The sequence below is a fragment of the Mus pahari genome, chromosome 18, assembly GCF_900095145.1.
Source record: "Mus pahari chromosome 18, PAHARI_EIJ_v1.1, whole genome shotgun sequence".
Taxonomy (NCBI): Eukaryota; Metazoa; Chordata; class Mammalia; order Rodentia; family Muridae; genus Mus; species Mus pahari.
In genome coordinates, this window is record NC_034607.1 from 13094769 (window position 1) to 13112145 (window position 17377).

The 17377-nt window shown below is 50.5% G+C and overlaps 1 protein-coding gene across 1 annotated transcript in view; it reads left to right on the forward strand.

The window, feature by feature from the left end:
• The first annotated feature begins 1031 nt into the window (after positions 1-1031).
• Positions 1032-17377, forward strand: part of Tcte1 (t-complex-associated-testis-expressed 1) — a 19668-nt gene continuing 3322 nt past the window's right edge. Inside the window, exons 1-3 of the mRNA XM_021218229.2 lie at positions 1032-1171; positions 10971-11340; positions 12578-13146. Of these exons, the coding sequence (XP_021073888.1) occupies positions 11070-11340; positions 12578-13146 (840 nt within the window). The 5' untranslated portion in view covers positions 1032-1171; positions 10971-11069. The remainder of the gene's footprint in view (positions 1172-10970; positions 11341-12577; positions 13147-17377) is intronic.

Below are 17377 nucleotides of genomic sequence, written 5' to 3' on the forward strand. Positions count from 1 at the left end.
ACAAAGCTGCCAGGCAGAGCTCTACCTAGACACAGGAGTGAGGAGTGGCTACAGCAGTGGGGGTGCACATCTTCATAGCAAGGATTCCTTGACACTGTATTAACGATGCAGCGTGGGCCTACATGATGCCAGAGTGGGCACTGACTAACACGTAAGCATTTGGACTGAGGATGTAGCTCCGGTGGCCCAGTACTAAGCATGGACCATGGGTTCAATTCCCCAGCACTGCAGAAACCCGATTCCACCCCCTGTAATCCCAACTCTTCAGAATCAAGATCATCCAACGACTATACACGCGATGGTCTGTAAGCCTCTTGTGAGAGCATGAAGGGACATGGGGACAGAAACATGGCTCCTCACTGCATGGCTTGACCGCTGGAACTTGGTAGTTGATTGGTCTACTAGGTTTTACCGCCGGCCCAGCTCGTCCGTCCGTGGCCACCAAGCTGAGGCTCCAACAGAGGCAATCTGACCAGAGAAACTAGCTTAAAGCTAAGCTTTGCTTTCCTAGGACACACACACACACAGTCACACTTACACACTTACACACTCACAGTCTGCTATCCCTCTGCTTTGGAAAACGAGTTCTTTTACTACATATAGCCTGACACCACCACCCCACCCCACCCCCAGTCGTCTCTCCTGCCTACCAAGACAGAAGGACAGCAACCCTAACCGGTCAAGCCAGTGGTGAGAGTTTCCGCCAGACTGAGTGAAGGAGCAGAGCTCTGGGAGGCCCAGGCCCTTCCTGCCTCTGATACTTGGTTCACGTTAGAAGGGGCTCCCCAGCAGAGTTGGGGTCCACAGCTCGACCACAGGGGAATTCCAGAGGCTTAAGTAACTGTAGAAAGTCTCTCGCTTCCCCTGTCTCCTTTGTTCTTGGGCCTTCTTCTCCCCCCGCCCCCATTCCTTATCAGAAGTACATCCTCTAGAGCCACGCGAAAACCTTAATGCGCCCCGAAACACGCAGCGCAGCCGGATAGCACGAGCGGAGGCCGAGAGCACAGGGTCGTTCTCTGAGCACGCGCACTAGGAGCAACCGAGGAGGAGGGCGCCAACGCCCAGGGCGGAGGGCTTAGGGTCCGCCCCCTGGCGACTCAGGCGTCCCTAACAACCAACTGCGGCCCAAGCCAACCGGCTAAGAGAGCGGTCTCCTGGGTCCCCGGAGCAGGTGAGGTGACCTCCGGGAAAGGGAAGCCCAACTCTGATCTCCCCATTCAGACCACGCTGGTTAAGCTTTAGCCCTGCCAGCTCCTGCAACCCACGGAGGTCTGTGGCCCCGCAGCCGTCGTCTTAGCTTCTTATGTCCTGTAATGGGAGAACCCATCCTGCAGTTACATGAAGCTCCCAGCTCATCACCCCTTGTCTTCTAAAGGTGGGATCCAGGCTCTGCATGCCTGGGCGACTATCTGTAAACTGGTCTAGAGGCCTAGAATTCAAGTAAAGACATGGGGAGACCTGGGAAGAGGAGAGTCCCCAGTCCTCAGTTGAGGACAATGCTACAGGCCCTGTGGGTTCTGCACCTCCCCCAGGTCCCCCATGGACCTGGTCTCTCTGGGTTACCAAGGGGAGGAGGAGGAGGAGGACCATGCTGATCTTTGAAGCTGAGCATCCCCCCTGGGGTGTCTGAGAAGAAGCGGCCCGGAGTCGTGGGTAGAGCTACCGAAAGTGTCCCTTTCCCTAGAGCTGACTACAGATGCCTGAGCTGGGATGGGGAGGGCCCAGGGGCTATGAACAAGCTATCTCCCTGAGCCAGAGACCAAACCTGGTGGAACCTGAGGCCCAAGGAGGGTTCTCTTTGTGGGGAGCATGGGGTAAGCGTGGGTGGGAGGCTGGCAGAGAGGTGGGTGGAAACCCCAACCTGCCCCCACAGCAGACCACCGCAGCTACACTTGCAGAGAAACATAGGGAGTGACAGGCTAATCCTTAGCTTTCCCATCTGAGTAGTGGCAGGAACCTCCCTGACGTGGCCAGATTTTACTGGGGACTTGAAGGAGCACGAAAAGGGAAGGGCTATGAGGGAGAGATCTCAGCTTGACCTAGTCTGTGAGCAACATGCCGCTCTCAGCGTGAACAGGGCAGAAGAGCAAACCCACAACATTCTCTTGGGCTCTTGTGGAGACCTCAAGCCAGAGTCGACCACAATCCAGCTTTACAGAAGCGTCTCGGCGGCAAAGCAGGTAAAGGCTGGGGCTCCACAGTGGTGACTAGAGAACCCACGGGTTGGAGAGAGCTCCAGAAACCTTTCTGGAGCTGAGGTGAGAAAGGTGCACCTCAGAGAAGCAAGAGAGCCCAGGGGGGCAGATAAGCAGTCCGTCTGGCTTGCCGGCTTGGTGACAGCCAGCCTCTTCAGTTTCCTCTTTTGCAAGGTGGGGGCAATGGTGTTATAGCGACAAATGTCAACCATGAACATGAGGGCTTAGTGAGCTTCATGGAGGGGAGGCCGCTCCAGGCCAAGCCTGTGTGAAATGTCACACAGTTTAGCTCCTTAATCATCTATAGTGAATGATAGGTGACGAAGGTAGTATTAATGACTGTCCCCATTTGACAGGCGATGCCCCCTGAAATCTGTTGAGGTGTGAGAGGCAGGGGGTGGGGTGGGGAGTGACCGGAGACAGTCCAAGGCCTGGATGCTCAGCCAGCAGCTGTAGGGCCGGCCCCCTGTGGGCATCGGCCATTGCACATCTAGAATGCAATAAATCATAGCTATACAGAGCCAAGGTTATGATCCCAGACCACCTGTCCACCATATACAAAGCCATGCGAAATGAGGACAGCCATGGCCAAAGTGGGGCACCATTTTATTACTTGTACCAAGGCCCAGAAATTCCCAGCCCTTCATGTTTGTTGTGACTCCATGTGTCCTGTGTTTTTATACCCCTGCCCCGGTCCCGAGGACACGGACACATAGAGAAAGAATGGCCTTTCCCTGCCAGTAGTGGTCCTGGTTGGCTGCACTTGATGCTAGAGACACAGCTAGGTAAAGCCGACAAGTCCTTGAGACGGACCCCAAGATCAAAGTCACGACCCACCTCCCACTTCCACGCTCTAAGAGCAGAGACTGCCCTGAGTGAGGACATCACACAGCAGCACAAGACACATGCATTTCTGGTGGCCCCAGCTTGTCTGAAATGCCAAAAAGAATCCCCGACATGAAGGAGTGGGACCTTAGAGTACTAAACTCCATTTCTCTCCCCACCTGACAGGCTCTCAAGGAAGACGAGTCTGTAGATCAGTGGGTTTTAACCTTCCTAATGCTGCTGACCCTTTAGAACGTTTTCTCTTGTGGTGGTAAACCCCCAAAGCATAAGATTATTCCATTGCCACTTCATGACTGTAACTTTGCGGCTGTCGTGGATTGTAAATATAGGACGTGAAGATATCTGCTATGGGACCCTCTGGGGTCGCAACCCACAGGTTGAGTACCCGCTGCTCCAGCCCGCGTTGGGCTCTGTCCCTTCTGGAGCTATCTTCCTTCTGTGGGTCTTCGGGAGTATCTGGTCATCTAGGTTTCTGTCCATCCCTGCAGAATCCTCAGGGCAGCCTGGGGCTAGCCAGCCAGGCTAAGGCCTACCAGCAGATACTATAAGCAGCTATGCCTGTCTCTCCCTTCCCTCTGGTTCCTCCCATCTTTCTCCTCAAACTGAGGTAGCCTCCTTTTCTTCCTTCCTTCCTTCCTTCCTCCCTCCCTCCCTCCCTCCCTTCCCACTTCCCCTCTTCCTTCCTTCCTTTCTCTTTTTTTCTTTCGACAGGGTTTCATATAAAGTCAGGTTGACTTCAAATTTCCTTGATTTAGGAATTCTCCATTTCACTCCCCAGCGAGCCTAGCAGTGTTCAGCACCCTGTGGTCACAAAGGAGAAGGACATGACCTGCAAGACCTGAAGTCCTGCAGGCCAGGGGCTTTGTCACCCTGACTTTCCTGGTTGCTGCTCCCTCCCCCGCCCCCCAACTAGGTTCCGTCCTCTGCTGCTGCAGATGGGCTCTAAGTCCGGAAAGTGAATCTCAGCAGTGTTGCTCCTGCTCCTTCAAGGACACACAGCTGTCCTTCCTTCCGTCAGCCTCTACTTGGACCAATCCTAAGAAAGTCTCTGATTGGCTGATATTATAAAGCCACGCCCATCAGCCTCAGTAGCCAATAGGGATACTCTGTTAAATCTATTATTAGAAGCAAATTGGACAGACCCAAACTAGCTACCTGCCTAGGGCAGACCTGGCACTGGGTTTGGGCATGCACATCCAGTGAGCTCTCTCTGCTGTGGATTTAGGCACAGGGGGAGGTAGCACGGGTCCTGGAGAGCTAGGGCTCCGGGTGTGATTGAACTAGTCAGTGGATGAATGCTTGTCTCTTTCCCAGAAGGAGATGGGAAGAAAGGCATCCCAAGTTTAAGGAGTGGTCTCAGTAAAGGCCCAAACTAGTCTGCAATGACCTGGATGAGAGCAGACTTTAATTCGGAGAGCCATTAGTCGCGGTAGAAGGCCCTGTGGTGCGGAGGGAGCTGACTTTTGCCCGCAGGCAGTGCTGAGCAGCTGAAGGGTTTACGTAGAGGCCCGCCTCATTGGCTGTGCAGGGCTGACTGGAGAGGGCCAGACAGGAGACCCGGGCCAAGTGGAGCTGTGTGTGACAGACACAGAAGTCCTACGCTGAGGCAGTAGTGAAAAAGGAGAGCGCTAAGAAGGGACAGGTTAACATCTGTGTGACCTGCAGAAGGAGCCGATTCCCTGCTTTCAGCTTTACCTTCTGTGTAGATTGAATCTGAGGGACTTGGCCAGAAGCCTCAGGACCCGAGTGTAAAACTCAAAAGAGTGTGAGAGCTGGGTCCCATAACAGGAGCAAGGTGGACAGAACCTGGGAGGAGGAGGGGCAGTGCCGGGGTGGGGATGGGGATGGTCAGAGTGCCCGAAGTCTGCCATGCAAACATCCTGTAAGCTCAACAAACAGCCGGGGGGGGGGGGGGGGCTAGACAGACGACTCTGACGTTAAGAGCACTGGCTGCTCTTCTAGAGGGCCTGGGTTTGGTTCCCAGTACACGACTGCCTGTAACGCCAGTTGCAGAGGACCCAATGTCGTCTTCTGGCCTTCTCAGGCACCAGGCATGTATGTGGCATGTATGTGGCACCACATACATTCAGGCAAACACACACACACACACACACACACACACATATATATATATATATATATATATATATATATATATATATATATATATTTAATTAAAAATTAAAAAAAACAAAACAAAACCAGAAGTGGCAAGAGAGGCAGGAGAAGAGCCAGAAGTAAGAGACCCAAGGAACTTGCTTAACTCACTTCCTGTTAAGTCTACTTCAACATTCTATCAGTCGACTTTTTTCTTTTCTTTTACACTTTGTTTTATTTTCAATTGAGCATCTTTCTGTGGGTATGTGCAGTCGAGTGCAGGTACCCTCCGAAGCTAAATGTGTTGAATCCTCCTGGAGCTGGAGCTGGTGGCAAGCTGTCTGATGTGGGTCCCAGGAACTGAATGCAAGCCCTCTTCGAGAGCAGCAGACACTCTCAACGGCTCATCCCTCCGACATCAGTTCCTCAAAACACATTTTCTTGTGGGTGGTTTGTCTGAGATGTAGCCCCTGCTGCCTCAAACTCGCTATGTAGCCGAGGATGGCTTTGAATTTTGATCCTCCTGCCTCTGCCTCCCAAGTGCTAGGATGACAGATGTGTACCAGGAACCCAGCTTGTGCAGGAGCAAACCCAAGACTTCCAAAATGCCAGGCAGGTACTCTCAGCTGCACAACACCCCTTGTCCCTCAAAATATGTGTTTAAAAACCACACGGAACTGGAATCTCTAGAGATAAACCTCTAGTTGTTATTTTATTTCTTATTTTTTGGCAGTACTAAGGTTTGAACCTATGGCTTCATGCATGTTAGGCAAGTGTTCTAGCACTAAAAACTGTATATATGCCCAATTCTCTTGGTAGTTTTTATTTTTGAGAAGTAAGCAGAGTCTTAGCCAGGCAGTGGTCATGCACACCTTAAATCCCAGCACTCTGGAGAGAGACACAGGCAAACCTCTGATTCTAAAGCCAGCCTGGTCTACAGAGTGAGTTTCCAGATAGCCAGGGCTACCCAGAGAAACCCTGTCTTGAAAAACAAAAGGGGGTGGGAGAGGAAGAGGAGGAGGAAGAAAAAGAGGAAGAGGAGAAGAAAGAAAAAAAAAAGGAATAGGAAAGAAAAAGGAAAGACGAAGTCCTACTAAGTTACCCAGGCAGACCTTGACGTTTCTGTCTTTGTACCTCAAACTCCTTGTAGCCGGGACTACAGGTGTGTGTCACCAGGCCCAGCTATGCCTGGTAATAAATATTTTTCCTGTCAAAAATATCTTTAGAGCCAAACCTGGTACTGCAGACTTGTAATCCCAACTGTTAGGAAGGCTACTCCAGGGAGAGAGGAAGTTCACAGTCTGCCTCAGCTACAGAGTGAGCTCAAGAATGAAAAACGAGGGGCTGGAGAGATGGTTCAGCGAATAAGAGCACCCGACTGCTCTTCCACAAATCCTGAGTTCAAGTCCCAGCAACCACATGGTGACTCAAAACCACCTGTAATGGGACCTGACGCCCTCTTCTGGCACACAGGTGTACATGCAGACAGAGCACTCATATACATAAAATAAATAAATAAATCTTTTTTGAAAAAAACGAATAAAAAATAAATGGGATAGGATGTGGCTCAGGGGTAGAATGTTTGGCTGTTATCTGCAAGATCTTGGATTAATCTCCATACCACAAATATATATATATGTCTTAGTCAGGGTTTCTATTCCTGCACAAACATCATGACCAAGAAGCAAGTTGGGGAGGAAAGGGTTTATTCAGCTTACATTTCCATACTGCTGATTGATCACCAAAGGATGCAGGACTGGAACTCAAGCAGGTCAGAAAGCAGGAGCTGATGCAGAAGCCATGGAGGGATGTTCTTTACTGGCTTGCTTCCCCTGGCTTGCTCAGCCTGCTCTCTTATAGAACCCAAGACTACCAGCCCAGAGATGGTCCCACCCACAAGGGGCCTCTCCCCCTTGATCACTAATTGAGGAAATGCCCCACAGCTGGATCTCATGGGGGCATTTTTCCAACTAAAGCTCCTTTCTCTGTGATAACTCCAACTGTGTCAAGTTGACACAAAGCTAGCCAGTACTATATATATATATATATATATGTCAAATCTGACCTTATGATGTAATTGATTTCAATGTTAGCCTTAAAAATGACATCAGGACAGGCATGGTGGATGCCTTTAATCCCAGCACCCAAGGAGGCAAAGGCAGGCAGAGCTGTGTGAGTTCAAGGCTAGCCTGGTTTCACATAGTAAGTTCCAAGGCAGCCAGAGCTACAAAGTAAGACCCTGTCTCAAAACAAAAGACAAAAACTAAAGCCAAGAGGCATCAGACCAAGGGGATGAGTGTTTCTGTCATGGAAGGCTGGCACTGGGCTCTTATGTCAACTGTACCTGTAGCATCCATGGGGACTGGGGAGACTATCCCTTCCCTTTAAGAGATTTGTTAGGGCCATGGATGGCTTTATGATCGCTGCCAGAGCCAGACTACAAAGAAGCAGCAAACACAACTAGAACTAGACCTTAGGAAGAACTGCCTGGTACCAAGAAAGACAGTAAGCAGCACAGAGGGGTTCCCAACTGGCCCCAGCTGGGTTGAAGCCCCCTAGGAGGAGGGAGCAGAGCCACACCCAGGCTAGTGGGGCAAGTAGCCTCTAACGACGATGGTGCAGCAGATCCTCAAGCTGCCAATGACCCCTTGCCCTTCACCTCTCCTGTAGAGACAGGGACAAGGCTTAGAAACCAACCTAGCATTCAGTTCAAGACATCTCTCAGCACTCTAGACAGAAATCTCCACAGATGCTGATGTAGGTAGACATTATTATCCCATTTTACAGATAAGGGAAGGGAGGACGTTGAAGTTCAGATAGGTTATGCAACTTGCCTAAGATCACCAGCAAGCCAGAAATACAAAAAACCAGCTGATGCCTCTATCTAAATGGTACTCACCTTATAGACCAGACTGGCCTCAAACTCACAGAGATCTACCTGCCTCTGCCTTCCAAGTGCTGAGATTAAAGGCATTATGTAAAGATGGAGGGGGGGTGAATTTGCATTTGATTTGCATACAGTGGTGACACAAATACCTAAACATCTTGCCGACTGTAAGTAGCCTTCTCCCAAGGCTTTTCCTCCTTGAGCTGCCTGGCAGGCTAGAGAGTACCATCTGGTTCCTCCCTCTGCCAAGGATGTCGTTGCTGGAGCCGGGCGCTCCTTCTCACTGTAGCACAAAGGGAAGCGACCCAGCAACGGGCAGGCGGGCAGAGGGCCCAGGCACAGGCTGTTCTGCCTTCAGGTCACTGGCAGGGTGCCTGCAGCAGGAGGGGCAAAGAGGTCCCCCAGACCCAGACAGTAACCTCAGTCTTCCGTCTTCAGCCCCGTATTTAGCTGCCTTCTCACCTCCCACGCCAGCTCGCCACCGTCTGGTATGATGGGGAGACTTCGAAGTGGGAGCCAGGTGGGAAGTGAAGGGAGGAGAGGCATTCGCACTCTGGTCAGGAGGCTGTGTCTGGCCCCTCCCAACTGCGCACGCCCTGCGTGGAGGCCACAGGCGCAGGGTTGACAGGAATGTACCTATGCTTCCCACTCAAAGCCTTTACGCAGAGGTTTGAAGAGGTGGCTCAGCAGCTAAGGATGCTTACTGATTGCTCTTCCAGAGGACCCGTGTCCCATGGTGCCTCACATTTCACTCCGACTCCAGGGGGCTGGCTCTTCTGGCTCCAAGGACCAGCACGGGTGCTCACACCCTCGTATGCAGGGTATAAGTATGTACATATGTACATTTAAATGACAACTCAAAATATAGAGATAAACTCTACGGATCATACATTTGAGTGACAGTATCCTGAGTACAATGCATTAATTGTGTCAACTCTTTTGGTTTTTATTGTTTTCTGTTTTAATTTTAACCTGTATGCAGATTACACATTTCAACAATAATGTTTGGGCACACTGGATTGAGTATACAACTGATTTCATCTGTTTTAGGGTTTTTGTTTTTTGTTTTTTGTTTTTTTTTTCTTTTTCAGCCGGGGTTTCTCTGTGTAGCCCCGGCTGTCCTGGAACTCACTCTGTAGACCATGCTGGCCTCAAACCTGTTTCAGGATTTTGTTGTACTGTTCTTTCTGGTTTTCCTGTAGGGTTTTTGTTTGTTTGAGATTTCGTTTTGTTTTGTTTTTAGCTGAGAGTGCTAGGCAAGAGCCCTGCCAATGAGTCACACTCCCACTCTACTTAAGCCTCTTTTGTCCCCTTATTTATTTATTTATTTATTTATTTATTTATTTATTTATTTGCCTGGCACTGGTGGTGCACACCTTTGATCCCAGAGCTCAAGAGGCAGAGCCAGGAGGATCTCTGAGTTCAAGGCCAACCTGGTCTATGGAGTAAATGACAGGCTACACATAAAATGATTTTTTTCCTGTTTTTGTTTGGTTGGTTGGTTAGTTGGTTGGGGGGGGGGTGTTGGCAGTAAAAATAGTATTTTATTCCTCCCCTCCCCCCACCTCCTGCTTATTTGTTTTTTTTTTTAAGATTTATTTATTTTATTTATATGAGTACACTGTTGCTGTCTTCAGACACACCAGAAGAGGGCATCGGATCCCATTACAGATGGTGTGAGCCACCAGGTGGCTGCTGGGATTTGAACTCAGGACCTCTGGAAGAGAGCAGTCAGCACTCTTAACCGCTGAGCCATCTCTCCAGTCCTCTCTGTTTTTATTTTACAAGTCAGGTTTCTCTGTGTAGCCCTGCTTGTTGTTGGTGCCCCATGTTCATGAAGTACCCTTGGAGGCCAGAAAAGCTGACAGGAGCATGAAACCCCGGATTCACTGGCCGAGGTAAAACAAAATTGTAACTCCGGTGCTCAGGAGATACAAACAGGGAGTCTCAGCCCTTGAAGGTCACAGCAACTTGGAGGCCAGCTTGGGATACCTGAGACCTTGTCTCAAAATTGATAGAGAGAGAAATTAAGATAGTGTGGAAGTCTGTACCCTACTCTGTTGGCCAGTGATCTCAGTCGTGCCATCAGGATGCCCTGGGAGCAGGGAGCTTCTGAGATGAACAGTTGTTCATGGTAGCTCTCTCCCTTGGCATTTGATACCCCCACACTCAGCCTTAGAGGGGGCAGTCCAGAATCTGACTTGAGAAACTGAGTTGAAATGCACTGTTATGGACGGCTGGAGAGATGGCTCAGAGGTTTTGAGCACTTAATGTTCCGTTCTTGCCGAGGGACTGAGTTCAGTTCCCAGCACCCATGTCAGGCTGCTCACAACTGCCTGTGACTTCAGCACCAGGGGAATCCAATATCCTCTTCTAGCCTCTGTGTGTGCGCATGCACACACACACACACACACACACACACACACCTGTGCACACACGCAAACACACAATCTTTAAAAAATAAGTTCCTTCTCATTCACTATCAGCTGTGCATCACTGAGCAAGCCAGTAACCTCTCTGTATTTCATTTCCTTTCAAAGAAAGAAAGAAAAAAAAAAGATGAAAATGAGCTCATGTCTCCAAAGGCTTTTTTCCCCCTTAATGACAGATGAGTTAATATCCAAAATGAATACCTGGTATGTAGCAATGATTATAATTACTGAACAGCTATTGACTAAACTTTGGGGCTCTCCTTGCACACACTGTGCCCCTTTGAATACGTTATTTTTATCAACTCCTCTAATAATCCTGTTGGTAGCTACGGCCCTCACTTCAGAGGTATCATCTGAGATTCAGAGATGTTGATACCTTGCCCAAAGCCACACAGCCAGTCTCTGAGGTTGTCATCTATGTCTACTGTTCCCCAGAGACTGATCCTTCAGCCCCACTCCATGCCACTTAAATCCCCCCCCCCCAGTAACACTGTCCTCTTCCTCTTGCTCAAGCTACAATCCCGCCCCCATCCTGTATCCTGCCTGCAGTAAGAAGCTTCCTACCGAAAGGTTGCCAAGATTCCGACCCCTGCCTCACTGCCGGCAGTCAACATGCAGGAAAGCTCGTCAGTACCGTCCAACTCTTCGTCTCACAGCCAATCAGTTTTCAACATTCAACACCAGGTCTCTACCTTGGGTAGCTCCAGTACAGGGCCCATGTCCTTGAAGACTGGAAGCACCCCTACCCCAGGCCAGCTGAAGACCAAGGTCACAAATGTCCGTCGCATGCGCAGGATCATCTCCGAGGATGCAGAGTGGTCACTGGCCATCGTACCTCTCCTTACAGAGCTCTGCATTCAACATATCGTCAAGAACTTCCAGAGTAAGTCCACGTGATCTGGGCCAGAGGAGGTGGGGACCACCATATCCAGGCCTGGAAGCATTCTCAAATCCACTCCCACTTAGCATCAGTGGTGTCTCCTGCCGTACACACACACACACGTGCACACACATGCACACGTGCACACACACACGCACGTACACACGCTCGTGAGCACATGCACGCACGTACACACACACTCGCGAGCACACACACACACACATGTGCATGCATGCACGTACATGAGCACACGCACACTCAAGCACTCACCCGCGTGGACACACACACATGCACACTCACACACACAAACACACACACACACACACACACACACACACACTGTGCCCTCCTCCCTTTTGCCCTTCTCTGATCATGTCTGCTCTCTCCAGTAAGCTGAGCCTTAGTCACATCCTCCTCTCCCTCCTCCCGGAAGCTCTCTGGTTCTCACACCCTTCTGACAGAGTCCTCTGGGATGCAAATGGCTTCCTGGTTTCTTCTGTACTCCAGCCCCTTCCAAAGAGAACTAGCTGTCCTCTCCTACTCTATGGAACAAGGGCTTCCCGAGAACTGGGTCATTTAACGCAGCACATTCCTCTGTTGCTTATTGACTGTGTGCTGCAGCAAGCTTAGACGAACTCAAGGAGGCCAGGGCCATGTCTGATTTCTCCGTTTTAAGAATGTAGTGGGGATGGGGGGAGCACTCACCACAGAACACAGTACACCTACGGAGATCAGAAGACAACCTCATGCCATCAGCTCTCCCTCCTCCCACCTCTGCATGAGTTCTAGGGTGGGACTCAGGCCACCAGTTCTGCTCAGTAGGCATTTTTTTTACACCCTGATCCATCTTTCTGGCCACATGTTTTCTTCAATCCCCCCTCCCCGCCCCCAGCAGCATCTGGCACATAGTAGGTGTTAAAATGCATATAGTTATTCTGAAATGAATGAGTAAGGTCTGACTGAAAGTTTCAGAAGTCAGACTAGACGTACATTGAGAACTGGCCCTGAGATTCTGTCCTGCTCCAGGTGGGCCAGCTTGAGACCAGATACTGCCCAGTGCATTTTGCCAGTTAGTTGCAGGCAAAAGCACCCACAAAGAGTGTCTCCTTAGAAGACTGTTTGTCCTCTCAAAATAAAGTTCCCAAGGCCACAAAGGGTCTCCCAAGACAGTCCAGGATGCTGAGTTGCGATGCTCCCAGCATGGTGACTGAACCCTGTTTTCCTACCTCCCTTCTCAAAGACAACCCTATCCTGAAGCAGCTGCCTTTAGAGCACCAAAAGAAGGTCTTGAGCAACCTGCCCCCCGATCTGCCTTTGACGGTGACTGCCAACTTGATCGACGACGAGAATTATTGGCACCGCTGCTGCATCAAGCGCTGGTCCGTGTGCCACGTGTCCAGGCACGGCGGCAGCTGGAAGCGTATGTTCTTCGAGAGACACCTGGAGAACCTGCTGAAGCTATTCATCCCGGGGACCACGGACCCCAACGTGATCCTGGACCTGCTGCCCCTCTGCAGGAACTACGTGCGCCGCATTCACGTGGACCAGTTCCTCCCACCTGTGCGGATGCCAACCCCGTTCCAGGGAGAGGAACAGTCGGACTCTGGCAGTGAGGGCGAGGGGAGCGAGCCTGAGAAGGACCACTACCAGCTCCAGACGCTGGTGGGTGGCCTCAAACACCTGGAGGAGCTGGACCTGGTGTACGGCGTCAAAGACTGCGGTATGAATTTTGAGTGGAACCTCTTTCTCTTCACCTACCGAGATTGCTACTCTCTGGCAGCCACCATCAAAGCTTGCCACACCCTCAAGGTACCTACCGACCCCCAACTCACTTGCCTCCTTTCTGATTGTCTCTGGGATTGCTTCTCCCTGACTCTTCCTCCCCTTCTACCATCTTCTCTCATTTCCTTTGCATTCTTGAGTAGAGGGAGGGATTGTTTAGATATTTGGTTGGGTTTTTGTTTTTTGTTTGGGTTTTTTGTTTGTTTGTTTGTTTTTTTGAAACTTTGTTGAGGCAGGGTCTCACATATCTTAGGCAGGCCTGGAATTCAATGTGTAGCTGGAAACGACCTTGAATTTCTGACCTCCTGCCTCCACCTTACATACACAAACACGACTAAGTGCTGGGATCACATGCGTATGACACTACGCCCAGTCTAAGTCATGCGAAGGATCGATCCAAATGAAGAACGTCCAGGCTGAGGGTGCAGCTCAGAGGCAGAGCGTCTGTGGCATGTGTGAGACTGTGGGTCTAGCCCCTGCCTCTGGGAAAAGCTAAAAAGCACTCCACAGCAGATCTAGTGCACCACTTAACTTGTCTTCTTGCTGTGGTTAAAATCCCTGACAGAAGCAATGGAGGAGGTGGGGTTATTTGGCCCAGCTTTCAGGGCATGGTTCATCATAGAGGGAGAGCCATGGTGGAGGGAGCTTAAGGAGCTGGTTAAGCAGAGAGCGTCAAATGGTAGAACTTGGTTTTCTCCTTTTTATCCAGCCCAAGACACACACACACACACACACACACACACACACACACACACACACACTGATATCCCCATGCACACAGTTAAAGTTTAACTAGATAAACCAGGCGGTGGTGGCGCACACCTTCAATCCCAGCACTCGGGAGGCAGAGGCAGGCGGATCTCTGAGTTCGAGGCCAGTCTGGTCTACAGAGTGAGTTCCAGGACAGCCAGGGCTACACAGAGCAACCCTGCCTCAAGGCGGGAAGAAAGATTTAGCTAGATAATTTAGCTAGCTATTTAACTAGATAATCCTCCAAAGACTCCTCTCTGGGCTATTCTAAAGCTGTCAAGTTGTCTGTATTAACCATCACACTGGCTATATTGAAATTTTCAGACAAGTATGTCCCGTGAAATATTTGGGCTATGCATCCAAACATTGAGGGTTTTATCTGAAATTCAGATTTAACTGGACTTAACATGTTTCTATTTGTGAAGTCTGGCAGCCACCGCCTAGCTGCAATTTCACATTTCCACGGCTGCTCATTAGTGCCTTTCATCCCATCAGACTGCTCGCTCCTCCGCAGGGCTCAAACAGCGTAATTTTGCGCTTTCCTCCCCCGCCCCCCTGCACCTTCAGCACCTGGGACAGGGCCCGACGCTGTCAGTTGGCTGGCTGGCTGGCTGCAAAGCCGGTGAAAGGAGGACACAGCGTTTCTTTCCTTTCTCTCTTCACTGAGCCTAGCAGCTTGATGCTGCTCCCCGCCCCCCCCCCCACCATGGTGAACCATGCCCTCAAAACTGTAAGCCAAAGAACCTCCTCCTTCCTTGACTTGAATCTGTCAGTGTTTTGTCACAGCAACAAGACAAGATACTGAAGCACATGGATTCAGTTCCAGGCACCAAGTCATACAAAACAAAAAAAGAGACGGGGGGGGGGGATTCAGTCACTAGAGAATTTGCCCCTCATGCACACAGCCCTGGGTTGGATCAGCAGCACTGTGTGAGCCAAGTGTCCTGTTACATGTCTGGAGTTACATGTTACATGTCTGAAGTTGCATGTTACATGTCTGGAGTTGGAGGTAGGGGCATTGAAAGGTCAGGATCATGCCTTAAGACATGGTGAGCTGGAGACTAACCTGGGCTACAGGAAACTCTGTCCCAGAGAAAGGGAAAAGTTGCTTTAGTGGCTAGGATCACATACTGACTGCTCTTGCACAAAACACTAATTCAGTTCCCAGCACCTACATCATCAACTCCAGCCCCAGGGGATCTGGCCTCTTATAGCCTCCCACAGACCTACACACAGGCGCACGTGCACAGCATACTTAAGGATCTTTTCTAAAAAGAGAGAAACATGAAGGAGGGAGGGAGGGAGGGAGAGAGAGAGAGAGAGAGAGAGAGAGAGAGAGAGANAAGAAGAAGAAGAAGAAGAAGAAGAAGAAGAAGAAGAAGAAGAAGAAGAAGAAGAAGAAGAAGAAGAAGAAGCAGAGTTGCCTTAGCTCCTGGTGGCTGGAGGGACTCATAGTCACCAGCACTAACAGCAGAAAAGCCAGAAGGAAAGGGCATGCGCAGAAGAGAGCAAGCGGACCCCCGCTTGCAAGAACTAACTTGGGTCCCGGGAGAGCCTCGCCAGTCTCTTGCAAGAGTGGTGTCCCTAACGACCTAGCTGCATTCCACCAGGGCCTCACATTCCTCAGGTTCACAGAGGGGGCAAGCTCTAGCACATGAAGCTAGTGTTCTCGTGTCCTTTCTGTTGCCGTGCTAAAACACTCTGACCAAAACAACTTGGGGGGGGGAGGGGGCTTGTTTGTCTCACACTTCCAGGCCACAGTCCATTAGTGAGGGAAGTGAAGGCAAAGACTTAAAGGCACTCACACACAGCCGAAGAAGTCCAGCATGAAGTTATGATGTAATGCTGCTGCGGGCTCGTAGACAGCCTTACTCGGCTGGCTTTCTTTCTCTTTCCTTTTTAGATTTATTTTCATTATTACAAATTATACATATGGGAGGGTACCTGCTCGTGAGTGCAGATGCCCACTGAGACCAATAGAGGGCGTCAGATTCCCTGGCATTATCAGCTGTTGTGAGCCACCTGATACAGTTACTAGACACTGAACTCCCGTACCACAAGAGCTGTACAGGCTAAAACCCCACTGAGCTATCTCTCCAGCCCCTTAACTAGCTTTCTTGTACAGTTCCAAGACCATCTGCCTAGGGACCATGCTGCCCACAGTGGGCTAGGCATTCCTACATCAATCAACAATCAAGACAGTCCCAACCACATGGGTGTGCTCCCAGTCCATCTGATCTCGGTCCTCAAGTGAGCCTCTCTTCTCAGCTGTGTCCCTCCCCCCCCCCTGGCCCCACTACCAAAACAAACCAAGAAATAAGCAAGCACTATGCGGGCAGTTGGAACCACATCCATATCTGCGAAGGTGGAGGAAGCAGAGAATCCGGAGAGAAACCCAGTCAGGTCACCTGCCGCTGTGATGCTGTGACGTAAGGAGGATGCAAACAGGAAGGAGGAGGCAGAGGTGCCACAGCCTCATCTCATAAGACCAGATGCTGTAGGACTCGTTGGCAGTCAGCGAATGGAAGAGGGGGGAGGGGAGGAGGGCGGTTGGTTTTGAAGGAGTTCCAGCTTGAGGTTGTCCAGAGTAGAGATCCTCTCTACAGCTAGGGAGGGTCTGATGCTGGGAGGAGCCAAAGCTGAGCTTTGAGTGTGGCCTTGCATTTGGATGGAGTCTGAGAAGAAGGAAGATCCAAAGGGAGGCAAAAAAAGAAGCGGGACATGTAGTGCTGGAGAAGGAAGAGCTTGCCAAGAAAGAGTAGAAGAGAGGATATGGCATTGTGTCACAGATCCCAGATAGGGACATATTTCAAATAGAAGGAGCGAGTCACAGGGTAGGATGGAGCCCAGGACCAGCATAGGGGGTCTGGGAGGTCCCTGGAGGTGGGGTTACTTCAGTGGGTACCAGAAACAGAAGCTGGGCAGCTGTGGATATGGAGAGAGTGGGAAGTGAGGAAAGGGGGCTGGGGGGGGGGCTGTGATCGGCTTTGTTAAGAGCTTTGGCTGCAAAGTGGAGAGCAGAACTGGAACAGAGGAGGGCTTCTGGGTCTCTGAAGAGGAAATTGGTTTTCAAGCTGAATTGGTCCCCCAAGAAAATCATCTGTTATACAGAGAGGAGAGGCTCAGGGACCAGGGTCAGTGCTTGCTGGGGCTGAGACCTGAAGCGGGGCAGTTGGCATGTGATGGACAGCTGTGGAGATCTGTGTTGGTGTCATGGAAACAGTAGAGGGGCCTATTCAGTGGCTGGGAGGGGGGCGGAACAAAACAGAAGAGCAACCATCAGTGGAAAGGGGGCTCATAGGTACCCTGGCATGTGAGTAGACTGAGAACTGGAGAAACTGACATTGTCACAGATGATGAGAGAGTTTGTTGTCCAGAGAAGCACAATTGGATTGGCACACTGTACTGGAAGATTCTGTGATACCAGCCAGTGACAGTAACGTAGGTGAATTTTTCCACTGTCAGTTTCTTTCTTTCTTTCTTTCTTTCTTTCTTTCTTTCTTTCTTT